The 20,775-nt window shown below is 32.3% G+C and overlaps 1 protein-coding gene across 2 annotated transcripts; it reads left to right on the top strand.

Annotated features, from left to right (window-relative positions):
* Positions 1-7,631: 7,631 nt before the first annotated feature.
* On the top strand, positions 7,632-19,028 carry LOC134723153 (protein lifeguard 4-like). Of its 2 annotated transcripts, XM_063586793.1 has the most exons (8): positions 7,632-7,724; positions 11,326-11,444; positions 12,207-12,315; positions 13,062-13,167; positions 13,847-13,880; positions 14,855-14,972; positions 15,563-15,608; positions 16,155-19,028. In XM_063586793.1, exons 2-8 carry the CDS (start codon positions 11,345-11,347, stop codon positions 16,353-16,355), a joined length of 714 nt encoding a protein of 237 aa, XP_063442863.1. In that variant the 5' UTR covers positions 7,632-7,724; positions 11,326-11,344; the 3' UTR covers positions 16,356-19,028. The 2 variants fall into 2 exon arrangements, with proteins under 2 accessions (XP_063442863.1, XP_063442867.1); XM_063586797.1 differs by lacking the exons at positions 7,632-7,724; positions 11,326-11,444 and adding an exon at positions 11,561-11,600.
* The last annotated feature ends 1,747 nt before the right edge of the window (positions 19,029-20,775 follow it).

Genomic DNA, 20,775 nt, shown 5'->3' on the forward strand with positions numbered 1-20,775 from the left:
AAATATGTTTTTATTTACTTGCAGAGTGTCGGATATATTTGTATTAGGGTTGAACCAAGATATGAAAAATTTACAATGACAGATGATATGCATCCATGCAATTTTAGCAGCCTGCGATCAAAATTTTGTCGTAATTCATTTATAGAAAACCGTTTACTTCTGTCCCATTTTTCCTTCCTTAAAGTTCATTACTTACGACAATACAACAATTTAAAATGTGAATTCAGGGTAAAAATTATTTAATCGATTTCCACAACTTGGGGTAAATAAATTCATGGTTAATAGACATTACAAAATTAGTAGAGACAGATTTAAAATCAACCAACTACATAAAAAAGCAAATGAAACTTGCAAATTGAATAAATGTACGTCAAACGTTTCAGAAAACTCTCTTTGACGTCGTGGTGGTGTAACGTAGGAACATCGTGCACAAAGTGTGTATAGTCTTGGCTAACACTGAACAGCATGGTACAAAGGGCCTTAAAAAAGACTTGTGTAAAAACAGGAAAGCCAATGGTATAATCTATAAAAACAAATGGAAACACTTATGAAGCACATAAAAAAACGACATTGTGATACGGTACCAGGTACCCGACTTAGGACAGGTGCAAACAAATGCAGTGGATTTAAACGTATAGATAGGCACTAACACCTATCCAACTTGAAACAATAATGTAAAATCACAACATAGAAAGACACTTTGAAATATCAACTGAAATGGTTTTACTCAATCAAATGACATACTAGTATTAAAAAAACTAATGATGAAACACTGACCGAATAAATGTGATCTATGACTCAATGTAAATAAAAAATAAAACAATTGGGTTAGAGTCAAACAATATAAGAAAGAAAATCATAACCTTGAACAAAATTCGGACGGACAGAGAGACAGTGTCTTTCAGCTTTACAGGTAGGGCATTGATAATAGCGCCCATTTTAGAGAGGGGGGATAAATAATCTGTTCTCCGTACATGCCATATTACAAAACAACGCAGTATTTAGAGGTCAAAATGTCGAAAATGAATGATTGCGCGGCGAAAAAAAAAACCGACTTAGAAAGTAGTAAAAACAAAGAATAACATCCTCCTTCCCCAATGGATATCAAATGGTCATCCTCTTTCTTTTGGCACAAATTCGTTACATTATTGGGCATGGTTTACGAGATGCTCGATGTACGCTATTAAAGGCCTCTTGTTTTAAAATTTATTTTACAAAATTCACCTGTAGAGACTTATGTAAGTATACGTCAAACTACCAGTTGATGGTAAACCATAATGTTAGATACAGACATCACATGATGCAAAAAGACGAAGTAAAGTATCTGAAACATTTGACATATAAACAAAAATTATTCAAGACGAAGCGTAAAGACAGGTTGACAAATATTAATCTAAAGTTGTTTTTAACGTGTTAAAATAATATTTAACGCGTTAAAGTTGCATTTAACGCGTTGAAATTACATTTAACGCGTTGAAATTACATTTAACGCGTTAAAGTTACATTCAACGCGTTAAAGATGCATTTAACGCGTTAAAGATGCATTTAACGCGTGAAAGATGCATTTAACGCGTTAGAGAGGCATTTAACGCGTTCAAATAACATTTAACGCGTTAAAACTGCATTTAACGCGTTAAAGTTGCATTTAACGCGTTAAAACTGCATTTAACGCGTTAAAACTGCATTTAACGCGTTAAAACTGCATTTAACGCGTTAAAGTTGCATTCAACGCGTTAAAGTTGCATTCAACGCGTTAAAGTTGCATTTCACGCGTTAAAGTTGCATTTAACGCGTTTAGATTGCATTTTACGCGTTAAGATAACATTTAACGCGTTAAAATTGCTTTTAACGCGTTAAAATTGCTTTTAACGCGTTAAAGTTGCATTTAACGCGTTAAAGTTGTATTTAACGCGTTATAGTTGCATTCAACGCGTTAAAGTTGTATTTAACGCGTTAAAGTTGCATTCAACGCGTTAAAGTTGCATTTAACGCATTAAGATTGCATTTAACGCGTTAAGATTGCATTTAACGCGTTAAGATAACATTTAACGCGTTAAAATTGCTTTTAACGCGTTAAAGTTGGTTTTAACGCGTTAAAGTTGCTTTTAACGCGTTAAAATTGCTTTTAACGCGTTAAAATTGCTTTTAACGCGTTAAAATTGCATTTAACGCGTTAAAGTTGCATTTAACGCGTTAAAGTTGTATTTAACGCGTTATAGTTGCATTCAACGCGTTAAAGTTGTATTTAACGCGTTAAAGTTGCATTCAACGCGTTAAAGTTGCATTTAACGCGTTAAGATTGCATTTAACGCGTTAAGATTGCATTTAACGCGTTAAGATTGCATTTAACGCGTTAAGATTGCATTTAACGCGTTAAGATAACATTTAACGCGTTAAAATTGCTTTTAACGCGTTAAAGTTGCATTTAACGCGTTAAAGTTGCATTCAACGCGTTAAAGTTGTATTTAACGCGTTAAAGTTGCATTCAACGCGTTAAAGTTGCATTTAACGCATTAAAATTGCATTTAACGCGTTGAGATTGCATTTAACGCGTTAAGATAACATTTAACGCGTTAAAATTGCTTTTAACGCGTTAAAGTTGCTTTTAACGCGTTAAAGTTGCTTTTAACGCGTTAAAATTGCATTTAACGCGTTAAAGAAGCTTTTAAGTAATGTTCTGCTAATCTCAACATTATCGCGTTAATTGACGAAGATATGACACATCCGGCCATTTCATTTATGAGGTTTCGAGTAAAACCTGACGTCTTAAAACTTAGTTAAGGCGAAAGTAGAAAGTTTTTCTGTCATTTTTTGTAGTGAATTGCCTAACGCGTTAAATTATCAATTAACGCGTTAAAAATAATTTTAACGCGTTTAAACTACATTTATCGCGTTAAATGTGATTTTATCGCGTTAAATGTTAACGCGTTACTTTATCGGGTTTTTGACATGAACGGCCTTTCATAGCTTCCGGTTGTCCTACTGTTACTGTATCGTATACCCTTAGCAAAACCGTATAGTAAATAAAGTCATAATTATATAATCTGATAATAAACGAGTGACCGGTGAAATAAGGTTATTTTAATTTTTGAACCAATGCATACCAAAATCTTTCAATCGGTCAGTGTTGTTGAGAAAATATGGCAGGTAATTAAATGTTGTATTTTGAATCCGAAGTTTAACGATTATCAACAATACAATACAATACAATATTTTATTAACGTCTCACCTTTTACAGAGCAATACATAACACTTTGATTAAAACAAATTACACATATGTAAAAGCCATTCATATAGAATTATGAGAGACCATTATTTACAAATTCGAAACAAATTTCACACCGCTTAAAACATTAAATATATATATACTAAAAAAATAATTTAAAAATATTAAAAAATTAAAAATTAAAAAACAAGCAAATACAAAACTATCTACATGTATATAAAAATCTACGTCTCCTATCTAAAATGTCTCTGCAGGTTTTGGCACACAAACGTATATTGTTAACACCACCTAGAATCACAGATAGCTTATCTTGACTAGAAAAATTATCAAAACCATCAATATTTAAAGTATTAAAACAACTGTCCCTAATATCATCATACAGTGGGCAAAATAAAAGTACATGTTCTTCGTTTTCAATGGAGTCAGGACAGCAAAAGCAAGTTCGTTCTAGCAATCTTAGGTTCTCGTATCTCCCGGTCTCGACGCGAATTGGCGCTACTCCACACCTAAACTTAGCGTAAGCACTTCTGTACGAAGTTGGCATGTTCACTTTAAGGTATGACTCAGTCTCAAAAGTGTTTTTGAACTGTCTGTAGATTCGAATCTTGTTTTGTCCGTTTCCTCTAACAGCGGCAATTCTGTTTAAATCTTCCTGCCATTTGGAAATATGTTCATTTAAAACAGAATGACAAATAGTGTCTTTTATTTCGCAAAATTGTACGTTTTCATCATGTATATTATAACGCTCTAAAATTCCACACGTTTTAAATTTGTCTCTTATTTTAAAGTTCCAGTTTTTGGCGTTTGAAAAGGCTTGACTGTCAGCCCATACAAAGACCCTTTTATTCAATCGTCCACTATCAAAATTTCGAAGTCTATTCCACTGATTTAGCACAGATTTCCATTGTTTTACTATAACCGGAGTCCAACCAATATCCCCATGTACGGCTGTATTGGGCGTATATCGTCCTACACACATAAAGAAACGAGCTGCTCGATTTTGTACGGCAGCAATACATGGGAAATTTTTTGTACCCCAGATTGAAACACCATAGTTAATAACACTCCAAACCATTGTATCATATAGTTTTGTGTAACAGTTATACGGGAGTCCACCAAATGTTTTAAACTTTGCTATTACTAATCCAAGTGCTCTACTCGCAGATTTCGCAACATTAGTGGCCATGCGGTTGTAATCTAAATGTTCCGTAAAAACTAATCCAAGATAGGTATATGTTTCTACTGTTGAAATTGAAAGGTCGCCACATTTAAAACAAAGCTCAGTTCTTTCAATGGATAACGGCCTGAAATGTATAACTTTAGACTTTTCAGCGTTTACAATCATATGATTATTAGCACACCAAGAAGAAATCAACTGTTTGTCAACAATCAACAAAAAGCATGGATATTGAACACGTGTTTAACATGTACAATCAGATAATCAGATAAAAGTTCATTTTAAGGACTTCCATGCGTATCACCGCATTTTTACGAGATGGGTCACACGGAGGTCACATGCATACGGAAAATATGTCGGGGGGAAAAGAAAAGAAAATAATGTAAACTTCTTCTAAATACGAACAAATTAAAGAATTTTCTTCAGAAAAAGTATATGTACATAAGTTGTATTATAAAACTATCCATTGAGTTATTAAAAAAAGCAAATGAGGGTTTTGATGGGTATATGATTAAAGAATAATGCCCTTAAAAATGAAGATTAAGGAAATGCGTGGTCTGATTTTTTGAAGATTAGAGGAAAAAGGGGTGAAAATTAAATGTTTACAGAATAACAGACCCCCCCCCCCCCACATCTAGACCCTCACATATGCATTATTTATTTTTTAAATTTGAGGTTTTTTATGACTTTAATAAATAGATTGAAGATGAATCATTTAAAAAGAAATCAGAGAGACGGATTTATATAAGTTTTTCAAAACTTGTTTCCGAATCCCATATTTGAACTTCATGTAACATTGGAGTATTACTGACTAGTCTAGTCTGTCTACGGCAAATAATGCATAAAAAATTTATCTTTGAAATTATTTGATTTTGTTTTGATTAAAAAACAGACAATTTTGATACAAGTCTTTCTAATGTATGGTTAAATGTCTCTGCAATGTACATGCATATTGATGCATTCACATATCGTCAAGTTCATCGGCTTCTGTAATGTTACTTGTATTGGAACAATTCATTCCCCGACATTCCCCACATGCTGGGGAACAGTCTATTCCGTGTTTACGACATGAGCATCGTTTTGTGTCACAATTCAATTTGCAATTACATCGGATTATCCTAAGAAGCTTTTCGGGAGCCGGTGGTAGTAATGCTCTAATTGGAAGCAATTTATTGTCCTCAACATGCCAACCCCAGTCCTCTGGATCTAATTTATCACCTTTCCCAATCCAAACTTGCGTTTGATGATAAACTCTCATGCAATGTAGCTTAGCAGCGTCAGATGTTGGTGGGAGAGTGTGCACTTGTACATATATATTTCCAACGCAAACTTTAGAGGCAAATATTCTGTAACGCAGAATATCTAATGTTTCAACATCTTGTAACCCTCCATATAATGCAACAAATATTTGTTCTCCTGCTTTATGAATGCTCTCAACATTGGACTCCTGGCAAAAGACAGCTGCATGGTCTTGTAGTTTAATGTTAGTACTAATTTTCTTGAAAACAATCCCATTGCCTTGACCAAAAATACGAGATGTTGTGTCGCATCATCCGCTAAAGGCGTGAATGAATGGCAAAATATTGCAAACAAGTGGTCCAATTTTTCTCCTTGTCTCTGTTATGTCCCAAATCTTTATTTTGTGAGTGTTTTGCTTGGCTTCTGATTTGAAGTAAATCTTGTTTATGGCATCTTTTGAATGATAACAGAGCAGTATGAGTAGGTCAGTGTCCTCTCCTATGACGGTAGTTGTATATTGTTTCGACTTTTCTATTGCTGTAAGCACAATCTTAAGATCAGCATCATCTTCTGCATGGATAACTTGAACATGTCCGTCTTTAAGTTTTTCTCCAAGGGTATTGATAAAGTGCTGTTTATTTTCTGAATTTGAAAGAAATTCGTCTTTTTTTGTTTTGATTGGTGTGTCATTGTTAAAATAGACTTTTGGAGATAGGATTCCTTTAGTACGTCTGAAATGAGTCACGTCTTTTGTAGTTGGAACTGATGGATATCCGTCAAACACAACAGTTGCATCTGTATAGTGATTATTAACATAATTGACGTAAGTCACACATATGGTGTCAACTGTAGCTCCTTTTGCCCATGGTAAACGGTGTATAAGAGAACCACCATCACAGTGGGTTTCAGTTGGTGCTTTTGGTTTAAGTCCAATCAAATTCCACATATATTCGGCAAGGGTTGATTTTTTAGGCTCTCTTGGAAGACCAGTGGTTTCAAATATTGACGAAGGAACTCCACATAATTCAAATTGAAATATCTCTGAAATATCTTCGAAAATACCATGTGCCGCAGTGGTGCATCTCTGAAAAAGGAGCTGTGAATCGATTCGAAGAGGTTCGCCGTCAAGTTTTGCCTGAACTTTGTTGCCAAGCGTAATGGCTTGTTTCTTTCTCCTAAACGTGTGGACAGCTATATTCTTTCCTACTAGTTCTTGTAGAATGGAAGTCCCAACCTTTTTTGCATCATCCACATTCACGGTTTTATCAGCTACTACTCCTGTCTCGATGTTTCGTAGTGAACGGTGACCTCTGAATCAATGAATGGATTACGACTTTTCAAGAACGTGAGAAGAGTTTGTATGTCGTTAGTGTCCTTTTTTTGTCTTGCATGTGTTTCGCCTTTGTGTTGTTCACTAGAAAAGTATCCTACTCCGGACAAATCCTGCATAGCTTGATTGATCTCAGCACATGCTGGCATGGACATTAGCCAACGCTGGCTTTCAGTCATTCCTCGTCCTCTCGTCAATCCACCCGCTGTTTTCACACTTCTCATTAGAACTTGCTCTATAAATAAGTCTGAAGATATTCCAGCCCAGTACCAGTGCTGCGTCTGATGCCCGGACATGATTCCCATTGATGAAACTAGCATAAACATCAGGATGATCTTCGTCTAAAGATTGCATTGTCATTAAGTAGACGTATGCTGTTTTCGTGTACAAATTATGTCCAGATGCTGCCAAAAAAGGCAACATTTCTTGGATGCTTTGCAAATGAAGAGGCCAGTTACCGGTTCTCTCTGCTTTATTGTCTTAAAACCTAGACCATTTCTGAATATTGCAGCCACAACTTTGCTGTACGACTTTGCTTTAAAATTTCCTGTTTTCTATTGACCGTTGCTTCTAGGTTTTGTAAATATTCATTAATAAATACTGTTTAAACTTAAAAGAAATGACAAATAGGTACGTTGTTTTGCGTTCTACTTTTGGATCTTTATGGTTTTTAGAGAGTCTCGCACTTCTTTTTGTTAACATCCGGTTCGGAAAATCTAAAAGGAAAACACGTAAACATTCAACTAAAACAGGTATAACTGCTATAAATAAAAATGATACACCAATATATACGATTGGGACATAATTTGACATACACGAATAAGAAAAGAACAAGGCTTTGCGCTTTCATTATCATTATTTTAACCAAAAATCCAGTAATGATTATGTCTTCCGAGTTCTGTATTAGTCCAAATAATTATGACGTCTGGCAAGGCTATTTTGATTTTTTTTCTGGGACGCCTTCCTACCGTCGTAGGAAGGCGTCCCAGAAAAAAAAATAAAATAGCCTTGCCAGACGTCATAATTATTTGGACTAGTTCTGTATATAAAAAAAAAAATAATTTATTGACATATATGTTTATAGTATAATCGTTCTACAAGCCTTCAAAACGTTTAGCAACACTTTGCCTTATAACAAGAAGCTTTCTGAGATTAGGGCTATTCTGATATGGGGTAAAGTCATAAATACAACTGACCTTCTAAATCGATCCAGAATTACAAGACACAATGTCAATGTTTATGTTTTTATTACAACAGAATAAAAAATCCAATGGCTGTTTTGCCAGAGTGAGACGAGCTAAGTCTGTTCATTGCTGTTGGATATCAGAGCTCGTCATATATCAAAAAGTGCAAATGTACAAAAATGTACCCCATGTAAGCACAGTACTTATTTTTTGTGAAATAGGTTCGAGCAGAACATTTTCATTGATTTCTATTAAATACCTTTGTTCAAAACTAATATCACAGGAATTATTTCACCTTTTCTTTTAAATTTTAGTATTGGAACAAAACTCATGGTGCTGTATATTTTGTTCCGGAACTTATTTCACACTTGTTTAAAAAATGAATTCCGGAACAAATTTTATAGTATTGGAACATATTTTCAGTGACATAAGTTCTGGTGGAACATATTTCATATGAAATTTGTTCCGATAGAACAAATGTCACGCCGGAACAAATATTTTGTTACAGATGCACCGCTTCTTTACTTTTGGAACTGACTACAGCCCAATCAGGGGTTTCATGGTTTTTTATGTTGACTGGTACATTCCTCTTTGTAGGTTGTACTTTTCAGTCTGTTCAATGAACATCTGATATTAGCATTAACTTTGTCAACCTTTTTAACCATCAGTATGGTCATTTCTAAGAAAAATTACCATGATTACTATTGCATCATATACCTGTCCATGGATTTTTCTAGCATTTCACAAGGCCCAGTAATTGGACCTATTCACAATGGCAAATACCCTACATTTTTCCAAATTTTTAGAATACAAAAATCTCAAAATGATCTCAAAATTTATTTTCATCATTATCATTCATGACAGCAATGTTCACTTTGTTCAACTGTTTTAGCAGTGTTCCAGCTAGGCCGTTTTCAGAGGGCGCGGCGCCTGCCCTTTTCCGAGTGGCGCCCTGTGCCCTTTTGTACAGTTTCCAGGGCGCCCTACCTTTTTTGAAGATCGATTGCATATTTTAAATTTGCCTATTGATATGATATATTACTAAATTTTACCTGGGGAAAAGTTTATGACTTTGTTTACGACCTCAAGCTAATCAATGGTTACAACTGGTGTCATAATCTGTTGTTATAGGTAATCCGTTTATCGGATGGGTCATTAATGATCATCAACATTAATTTGTTCAAATAGAATCGGTCAGTCGGCAATTATCTTTGAAGAAATGTGCATACAAATTGTATGATACAATAACTTGGGCACAATTTGCGATGTTTACCGTAGTTTCATGGAGGAAACGTAATGACAGAAAGTTGGATAACCATAATAAACTCGTTGAAGACATTGTTTTACTTGTTTTCTGTAAAATAAACAGAAAATTCAGACGTATTTGTCATTGACTGCCTTCATTTTTGATACGAAAATAACAAAATCGGCCGCCATATTGTGATCATATTAACATAATATTTACGTACTGTTTAAAATCCTCCAAAGAAGGAGCACACCCGAATAAAGAAAGATAACTCAATCTGATTTTTTCCTAGCATTGAGTAACCCATTTACATATTCTAAAATATATCTCCATACTTCTTGCTTAAGAATATATATGTTTAGGTATTTATTTTGAGTTATGGCAAAAGTTAAAGAGGGTCTTAGTAGAAGTGTTGGTAGGGTGCCTTGGTCATCTTTTTCTGTAATTTTTATTTTTGATACTATTTTTCACTGTTGCTTTATATCCTAAGATTGTGAATTTACTGAGCACAGCTGTTTTGTGCTGTATTGCCATCAAGCACAGCAGGGGTAGAAAGGTGAAACTGGTAAAATGTGGTAGACCATAGAAACAGTATGAAACAGGTCTCCTTTCAAAACATACTGCATATAAAGTTCAACTGTGCCAAGCAATGATCAAAAAACTTGTGTGACGAGTTGCTTGACATTTTTTTTAGCCTTAAAAGTAGCAAGATAAAGTTCTATATTTAGGCTAATGATGTTGTGCTTGTATAACCTGTGATTCAACGAATAAACACAAATGTTTGATTAACATCTTTTATTAAAATATGCCCTTTTCATATTATCATATCGCGCGTTAAATGCCCTTTTTCAGGATTGGCACCCTGCCCTTTTGAAAACCTAGCTGGAACACTGTTTAGATTAATACAAAAAGTTACCAACAAGTATTGTGTAAATCCGAGAAAAATCGTATCTCATTCTGACTGACAAACACAACATTGAAAAACAATGGATGCCATAAAACCAGAAATGAAACAATTGCAAAACTGGATCAGATTCTGGGAGCGAATAAGGGTAATTGCGGGTGTGCTGATCAAGTACAATAAAAAAATAACCTGGAAGCCTTGCCCAGATAATCTAAGCATTTTGCTCTATTGACGTCATACAACAATCACTTTTCCATTGTGGACTCAGACGTCTGATATTTTCTATTGTGATGTCTAAATTTTATAGGAACCTTAGACTTAGAGATGTCCAATAATGGCAGACGGATAGCGATAACATGTATTGATCCCTTGTTCAGTTGTTAGATGATGTTTTAGCAATGATCAATATTGCAGTTTATCAATTTACAATTATTTGGAAATGTAGATATTATCCTGGCTAACTAACAAAAATAAATTAAACTGAATGAAATCAGATTATCTGTTCCTCCTTATTTTCTGAACATGCATCCTCTGTTTTTATTTTTTAGCTGCAACATTTTTAACAAAACTCTTTATATTTCATTGTACTTGAAATTTCACAAAAACCACTTCAGTAAAAATACCGTTAATATTACTGCAAGGAGTTTGGATTGAAAAAAAGTCCAATGAAAATTATTTCTGTATTGATTTTATTCTTGCATAATTATAGATGTTACCTCTTTGTAACTTTTTTACAGATTTTTTTTACACCATTTGATGACCAGCTTTTTTTGGCATGTCTTCATAAAAAAGTGAACTTGTTGCTTATCAATTGATGTACTGTTGTAAATAAAGTATTACATATTCATACGGGCAACTGCTGTAAATTTTCATTACTTGACACAACAGGTTTTCACTTATTAGAGTACAGTCAGTACACACAGACATGTAGAGTGTAGACAGTATGATCATAAATATTTTAAACATTGATGTGATATCTTGTAAATCTGTATCTTATTAGCAATTATTTTATTTTGTAGATAAATTAAAAAAAGAAAAATGTTTAGTCCAGTGGAAACCAAAGATGGGAAAGAATCCATTGTGGATGATTTCATGTATGGATCTAATGTGGCAACAGCTCATGTTTATGTCCGTATGGGTATGTATGCATGTAGGCAGTGTTCACCACAGGGCCTTACAGCTCATGTTTATGTCCGTATAGGTATTTTTGGCTCATGTTTATGTCTGTATGGGTATGTATGCCTCATGTTTATGTCTGTATGGGTAAGTATGCCTCATGTTTATGTCCGTATGGGTATGTATGCATGTAGGCAGTGTTCACCCCAGGGCCTTACAACAAAGGTGTCATCTGAAAAAAAAAATGTATAATAATTCTATATAACCTTATATCAGACACAAACATTTCTGATGATACTGTTGTGATATATGTGAAAATTGCATCAGCTTGTTGATGTACAAAATTGCATATAAATCGATAACATAAAAATAACAGAGGATGCACTTTAATGAAACATCAACCCACCAACATAATGAGATAGAAAACCAAGTAAATCTAACTGATTTTAACAATAAATTGTCAAGATTTTAATTATCAAGTCTAGAAAAGTTATGAAAAGCATCTCATAAAGACATGTTAATAGACCATCATAAAAAAAACTAGATTCTGGATTATTACTTTTCTTTGAAATTCAGACACAGGCAAATTTGATTTTTTTTTTAATTTTGTTATAATTTATGAAAACTTCAGGCAAAATTAAAGTGAATAGCCATGTAGGGTAAAAAAAAGACATTAGTCTGTTAGTTGATAATACAAGCTGAAGCAAAAATAGTAGTCAATTATATTAAGCACCTAAGTACATAATTTGCTAAATTTAATATTGGTCATGTTGATTTTTTACAGGATTTCTAAGGAAAGTGTATGGAATTTTATCAGCACAGATTTTACTAAGTACAATAGTAGCCGGTGTCATTTATTCCAGTGAGACAGCCACTACATTTGTTCAAACAAAGTAATTTATGATATAAGATTAGCTATTAATTAATCTGTCATTTTGGTTTCACACAGAGATACATTTTTGGTGAATCTAAAACAGTGATATGATATTAAGAGAATAAAAAAAATGGGAAAACTTTATTAAATTGGATGGAAAAAAAGTATATTTATATGATACATGTACAGATGAAGCTCCAATCTTGAGATTTTCAAAGAGTTTCCACCTCAAAATTGACAATCCGTAGCTTAAACTTTGTATTGGATAATGCTTGATTCAGTAGAGATCAATCACAAGTTTGTTTTTTATCATTCTTCAAAGTATCATTGTTTGGTTGTTAGTACATGTAGTAAGATTTTAAAATCAGTCAAACAGGAAAAAAAACAAGTCTAATCTCTATAAAAACGAGAAACATGTATGAACTACATAAAAAGACAAAAACTAATGTATGATTACTCAATTCAAAAGCATTTTGAATGCTTTTATTGGTTCAATGCATTTCTTTTATGAAAATAAGGAGGTGTGGTATGATAGCCAATGAGACACCAGAGTTTAAATGAAGTGTTGTAAGTAATTATAATCCACTGTACAGCCTTTGACAATGAGAAAAATCACAAACAGTATATTCAGCCATAAAAGGCCCAACATGAAAAGTGAAACAATTCAAACAAGAAACTATATTGTGTCACATATATACATTTGTATGAATATTCAATGATTATGAAAAATGCCAGATATTATAATTTTGTATTATTATGTTTCAGTAACTGGATGTTGTTGGTTGCCTTGATTGGTTCACTCGGTTTGATCTTTGCATTGATGGTTTACAGACATCAGACACCCACCAACTATATCCTTTTGACAGTTTTTGTAAGTAAATGAAATAATACATTTTGTAGTATTTGATTAGAAAACTAAGAGTACAGTTTACAACATTGGCCATCCATGTACACACAAAACTTTAACTTATATCTGGTAAACTGAAAGACAATAATAATCATTTGAAGAATCGGTCTTGGTCTTAGTCTAACAAATTTCATTAATAGTACAATTCAAAACCTTTTACTAATCTGCACAGGTCCAAAAGCCTTTAAACTGCTTGAAAATTTAATACAAAAGAAAATATTTGAAAGATGCCTATGCATGAAAATAGAAATTCGTTCATGTTCAGAAATGAAATGGGGATGAGTTAATTATAAATGAACATACTATCAGGGAAACAATTAATCAGTATCCATGCATTTACACTAGAATCATACTGGGAAACCGTCATTGCTATATATATACAACAAAAAACAATGATTAACCTATTCAGTTAAGCATTATTTTGTGTCAAAAGAATTCTACCTGTGCAGCACCATCATGTATAGTCATGGTCATTAAAAAACCTTGTGGTATAAAAACATGAAAAATAGGTACATATTTGTATACTAAAAATGTAGTTCTTTAATAATCCTGCTAAAATAACTTGGAATTTAAAGGATACACAATTATTTCAATTCTGTTTACTTTGAAAATTTATCATTTCATGCTTGTATTTATTTTTCAGACTTTGATGGAAGCTTATAGTGTAGGAGTAGTTGGTAGGTACTTTTACGATATAAATAAATAAGACAAAGCTAAGTTAGATAGTAGCTGAGAAATATTAAGTACTTATAATTCTACTAACAGTTGATTAGAAGTTAAGTATATAGAACTGTCGGATGTATTTTATATCAACTTTATGAATTTTGTTGAATTTTTAGTTTCCATTCTTTAACTTGAGTTTGACTGAACTGAATGTTATAAAACTTATACACAACGCTTATTACCACAAAACACAGCTTAAGTGTGAATTTTAGAGGTTTCACTTTTACACCAATTTTTGCCCCTTTCCAAATTGAAAAATTGCAAAATTTTTCTTTTCCATTCTGCTAACTTTAGTTTTCCTCAACTAAATGTTATGAAACTTATAATACACAATACCTATTAAAACATAACTCAGATCAAGTAACAGTTTGAGTAGTGTCACTTAATCTTATCTTTAGTTGTGACCCATTATAACTTTATATGCAAGCAGGGGAATCATTTGTGGTTCATTGACACGTTCCCAATTTATTTCAGTAAACATTTGACCGTTGATAGAAAATACACCATATGTATAAGGTTTGAGCATTCTGATCTTACAGTGAAGACATAATGCATAAGAATTCATAAAATGAAATGCTCTTCTTCTGATACAGTCATGACAGTAGCAGTATGCCAAACCAAATACTTTAATTTAGCCTTATAGATACTTGTCTAGTATTGAAGACATCTTTATCATACTTTTTAAAAAAATATTGTTTTGGCTGTCAATCTCAAGCAATACCTCCCTTCTTTCCTGATCAAAATGATATTGTTTGAACCACTGCCACTGAATATATTTGGATGAGCTTTGTATTTGTAGATTTTCTTGGTGTAAATGTAATTTTCATTTTGTGAAAATACATGCATGCACAGCTATTTTATGGTAAATAGGACTGAGTGTATGACTTCCTGACTCTTTTTAACAACTATTTTTCTATTTATATTTCAGTCACATTTTATGAAGTTCAGTCTGTTATTGAAGCTTTTATGTTGACGTTTGCTGTGACAGCTGGCCTGACGATATATACACTTCAAAGCAAGAGGGATTTCAGCTCAATGGGAGCAGGGTATGTACTAAATTAGTCTCAATTTTATAGATAAATGGTCTGGTTTGTAAAAAGTCATCTAAAAGTCCTTGACCTGCAGTGTTCTCCTCAGGTCCTTTTAGCATCATGGTAATGTGATGCTATCTGAATTGATTGTCATACAGATAGTGTTATGGATGTGATGCTATAATTTTTAGAAACAAGATAGTATTCCAAATTTCATTTTTACCAACATGCTACATGAAATATCTGAGGATAACACTGGACCTGCCTCAACAAGGATGGTTAATTATTTTATTCTACAGTTGTCTGAAAATGTTCATCAAACATTCTAAGATTCCCACCAATTTGGTTTAGTTTATTCAATTCATAACCAATTAAACAGAAAAATTCTCATTTCGACCTGGAAATAGTTCTTTTAAACTTCTTAAACCTGGTAAGATTAAAAATTCTCACAATACTCCTAATGTTGCTTTATTATAGTCAATACCATATCAATAATTAAATGTTATAAGTGAATATCTTAATCCTAAATTGAAAGTTACTGTATGCATAATAAATACATGTAACATTAACAACTAGATCAAAAAATGTAATTGTCTCTTTTTCAGGTTATTTGCAGCTTTAATGATTTTGATCATAGCTGGCATGATGCAGGTAACTTTTTCATAATTTTATTACAAATCATGCGCCAAGATACTATTGTATAAAACAACTTTGTAAAAACGCCAAACTTAAACAAGGAAATTTGAACAACTTTTTCAACTTTCAGTAATGAAAAAATGGTGCCACAGGGGGGAAATCCTTGTCACAATAAAAATGCCCAGGAAAAAAAACAAACAATTTGATTCATTATAAAGTTATATTGGTAACAATAAATGAGTTCATAAAAAATTATGACTTTAAAAAGTAAAATCACAAAAATACTGAACTGCGAGGAAAATTCAAAACAAAGTCCCAAATCAAATGTCAAAATCAAAAGCGCAAACACACCCAACCAATAAACAACAACGTCACACTCCTGACTTGGCACAGGCATTGTCTTCTGCAGAAAATGGTGGACCAAGCCTTAGTTTATAGCTAGCTAAACCTCTCACTTGTATGTCCGTCCAATACAATTCAATTATATTGAAAATGATTGAAAATAAATTTCATATTTATTCAGGGTAGAATGTAAAGTAATTGTCAATATTGTATTTTCAGATTTTTTTCCCATCACCAATAATGGACAAAGCCATTGGTATTGGAGGTGCTTTGGTCTTCTCACTCTTCATCATTTTTGATACCCACATGCTGATGCACAAACACAGCCCAGAGGAATATATTGTTGCATCTGTCAACCTGTATCTGGATATCCTTAACCTCTTCTTGCACATCCTCAGAGCCATTGGAGAGAAAAAATAACGCTGTTACTTTTTTTTGGATGATATTTTACCATTTTAGAAAATATTTTGTATCAAAAATGGATTTTTTTTAGGATAAAATCATGTTGTTTTTACTGTATAAATGATAAGTTTGGATATACTTTATGAAATTGTTATTCCTTAAAATGATACATGTATATGATTATTAAAGGCAATTAATTGTTTTAGTTAAGAGTCAATTGAATAATTTAAACCTCAAAGTAAAACAACAACAGAAAATTTTGACTTTTATAACCTCAACAATTTCATTTTTGTTTGTTTTCAAGATCAATTTATTTATTTATTTTGTTTAAATTGAATTAAATGGAGACCAAAAATATATAGGGGGAAAAACTGTTGTAATGTTGTATATACTGTCGTTGATTTTAAAAATTCTATTGAGTTACTTTATAGTTAACATTGTTAATAGTGTATTATAACTTTAAACATTGAATATGCCTAATAAAACTATTTCTACCGTTCAAATGGTCTTAAGTCAGATATTTAAACATTATTTAATATTTTAAAATAATTTTTTTTGAAAGAGCTTTAGAAAAGGACAAGAATGTTTAAAATACAAATTTTGCTTTTTAAATATACATGTTTTGAATAATTTGCAGTCTTTTTTAAAATCAAGATAACTTTGAAATGAACCTGCACGAAAAAAAAATATAAAAAAATGCTTTCATAATTATATCTGCCTTGCAGCTTGTAGGTACAAAATGCTCTAAAAGGTGCCATCATTGAATTCATATAATCATTTGGTGTATGTATTCATTTAAATTGTATGACCTCATGTTTATTATCTATGTTATCAATTGCTTTTCTTTTTATATCACATGAAAACAGTTAATGTACTGAGTTTTCCTGAATATAAGGATTGTTTAGATACTTGCTATCATAAGACAATGGCAGTTTGGAAATGAAAATCTCCACATTTGTAGAAATTTCTCTAGCTGAACAATTTAGATAAAAAAAAATAATTTTGTAATGAAAATGTACCAAGTTAGAATTCCAGCTGAAACTGTGAAGTTTCAGGGTTGCATTTATAACATTTGTTTGTTACGGTCAAATTTTTGTAACATGTTGAATGTTGTGGAACTTTTTTATGTGTTGTCATAGAAACCAACAGTCATGTATTCAGATTTTTAATGTCAGATCATCAAATGAGCAGTGTCAGATAGAAATCAACCTTATGTAAATGAGTATCAACAAAACTCTTCACCGACGTTGGGATAAACAAATCTATAGGAAAAGTCTGTAACTGTTTGAAGACTTTGTTGTTATAAGAACTCTACAAAACACACCAAAATTCAACTTCTGTTTTGTATTTAAATGTTCCAAAATCAACCAAAGTCTTATGTATACATGTACATGTATATGTTAACATGTACATGTATATGTGCACTTGCATAAGGTAGATTTATATACTACGCAGCTCAAATGTAAACAGAAACAAGTTTGTAGTTGTATCTTAAGGTGGTACCTAATATTACAGGGAGATAACTCTGTAAAGTCAGCTTAATGTTTTAATTACGTTGTGTTTTTAAAGGAATATTAAGCGTCTCAAAGATCAAAATTAGTGTTTGTCAAACTGCTATATAACCAGTGTAATTTTCTGATAAAATGGTTGGTTCAAATTTTTTGAAATTTTTATAATTTTGTCCAAGGGTCAAAGTAAATACTATGTCAAAATTTTATGAAAATTAATGAGCCAAATTAATTTTAGTTAAAGTGTTAGGTACCACCTTAAATAAAGTGAAGTGTGAAATGATACTGCATCTGCAGTTGATGTGCCATGTTACATGATGTAAAGGCATCACATAGATTTTCTTATTACTGATATGATACATGTGAGATATTAAATTTAAGCATATTGTACTCTAGATATTACTAACCATAAAAGGTGATCTCACAGCTTTATGACATCTTTCCAATATAAATTCATTAGGTAAAAGTTTCATGGTTTTATTTTAATTTCAGTTTTGTCATGCTGTAAATATGGCAAGAGGTTTTCTTTCTGCAATGTTAGAAAATTGATTGTATGAATTAAATTAAAACTGCAAGTCAGTGTAAAACTTGTGATATTTTATGTATTTAATCCAGAGATATTGATATATCTTAAATATTAGTTGAAAGATTTATACATTTGTGCAATTTTCCATGCAAATAATATAATTAAAATTTTGTGATATAAAAATGTATAATGATTGAAAGATCTCAAAACTTGATTTTCAATTGTCACCTACAATATCATAATACACCAAGAAACAGGTTTGATTTAGACCAATAAGTATTTTAAAGCTATTTGTTTAGCATTGTTTTGGCACACTGTGTTATCCATTGGGTCAATATTTTGATTTTAGTACTATTTTTCATTTGGTTGGAACTTTGAAATTGGTGTTTTGCAATCATTAACGATTCTGTTCAATGAGTTCCATTTATAAGAACACATTTTTTAAATGAAAACTATAATTTAAAAATTAAATTTATCATGCAAGTTTTTGGTATCAAAATGTAAAATTGAATGTCTTGTAATTCTACATCAAATCATGAGATGGTATTGGTACATAATATTATTGTTGATCAGTTTTATGTGTATTTATGTTTACTAATGTTTGTGCACTTGTACAATCACATCATGAAAGGAAAATAATAAATATAATTTCCAATATATTTTTCATCTTTATTCCACCTATGCACATTTTTTTCTTCATTTGACCTTGTTTTGATACCATCAGACAGCAGGCTAATATAAGCTTTTGCTCTCATTTGGTACCCATTCTGAGTTAGTATTCTTTGTCAAAGATTGTCTAGAATAAATAACAAAACTAACTGACATATACTGGCACATTTATCCAAAGGCTTGTGTACAGATTAGATCTTGTTCTATTTGTTTTGTTCAGGTAAATTTCTTCAAGGGTTATACACACATAGGGTTAACTGTAGCATGGGGTTCACTGGGTACTATCAAGAAGGACAAACACAAATTATATTTCCTACCATACAAATAAAAAATACCAGTCATACAAAAATGATCTCAATCAGATTATTATTACATTTACAAAATGTTGTCACTAGAAGAGGCTTTACAGAAGTCCCTGAAGAAATACATTTAATCAAACTCATCCTAGAAGCGGAATACAAAAGGCAGAATGATATACTTCAGTAATTAATATTGTAACTGTAACTATATTGTAGAACGTTGCATATCTTAATCAATATGATCTATGTGAATGTGACAATATACCTAAAACTATTCCTATCCCTCAAATAAGATATAAGTGCTATACTATGATCAGATTATTTCTTATTTATTGTTGAACAACAACATATTTTAGTTTTTTTTTATGTCCCATGCCATAGCTTAGGAATGTTACCCTTGTCTGTCCTGCCTTACATCAAATTTGGTTTCCCTTCTCTAATTTTAGTTTGTCTGAACCAAATGTTGTGATACTTATACATAATGCTTATTACCACATTTCAGAGATCAAGTTGCAGGCCCGTAGCCAGGAATTTCCAAAGGGGGGTTCGTTGGACTCACAAACTCGACTTTAACAGTCACAATTTGACCAGAACGTTGACTTTAACAGTGCTTATTTGTTTTCAAGGGGGGGGTTCGTCCGAACCCCCCGAACCCCCTGGCTACGGGTATGAGTTTGAAATTGATGGTGTCACTTACACCATCCTTGAATTAGGTCCCTTATTCATTGAAAAGGTGTTATGTCTGTTGTTTCTGTTCGCTTCAACCACATGTTATAAAACTGATACACCTTGCTTATAATCACAATGGTCTTATATATGTGAATACAACATCTGTATGAAGAATTTGACTCATGCATACTTGCAAGTGGTGACATATGTGGCCCATAGACACATTTTACATTTTTTTTTTTATCTTCACTCAATAATATCTAAAAAGAGAGATTTTGCATGATTTTTATTGGTGGCAGTATCAACAATTCATCATAAGTTGATGATTAGGTCAGTTCAAGGAGAAACACTATTATCTTGGGGCTTATTTCATACACAGTTAGTAATGGAGTTACTTCCATTTATATTCCATATTAGGTAGTGGGAAGGCGGGGCTACTTTCATATACAGTCATTGGTGTTATGTTCCTTTATAAAAACAAAACAGAACTGAGAAAAAATCTTGAAGATTTCAACAGACGAAGAAATTGATGATTAAGTTCAACACATTCAAACCTAACAATTTGTTATCGTTGGCTATTCTTGTAGGATCAATACAAGTAGTTTCTTAATGCTAACAGTATTGAAGACTGATTTGCTCATTTTGATAGATCACATTCAAGACAAAATTTCATGAGTTAAGATAGCCGGCTAGATAAATTTGTTACATAGTGTGCTAGTAACGTAATACGGAAAATATCGGGTCAGGAAATTCCATATGGGGATTCA

This window comes from Mytilus trossulus, chromosome 1, assembly GCF_036588685.1.
Source record: "Mytilus trossulus isolate FHL-02 chromosome 1, PNRI_Mtr1.1.1.hap1, whole genome shotgun sequence".
Classification (NCBI taxonomy): domain Eukaryota; kingdom Metazoa; phylum Mollusca; class Bivalvia; order Mytilida; family Mytilidae; genus Mytilus; species Mytilus trossulus.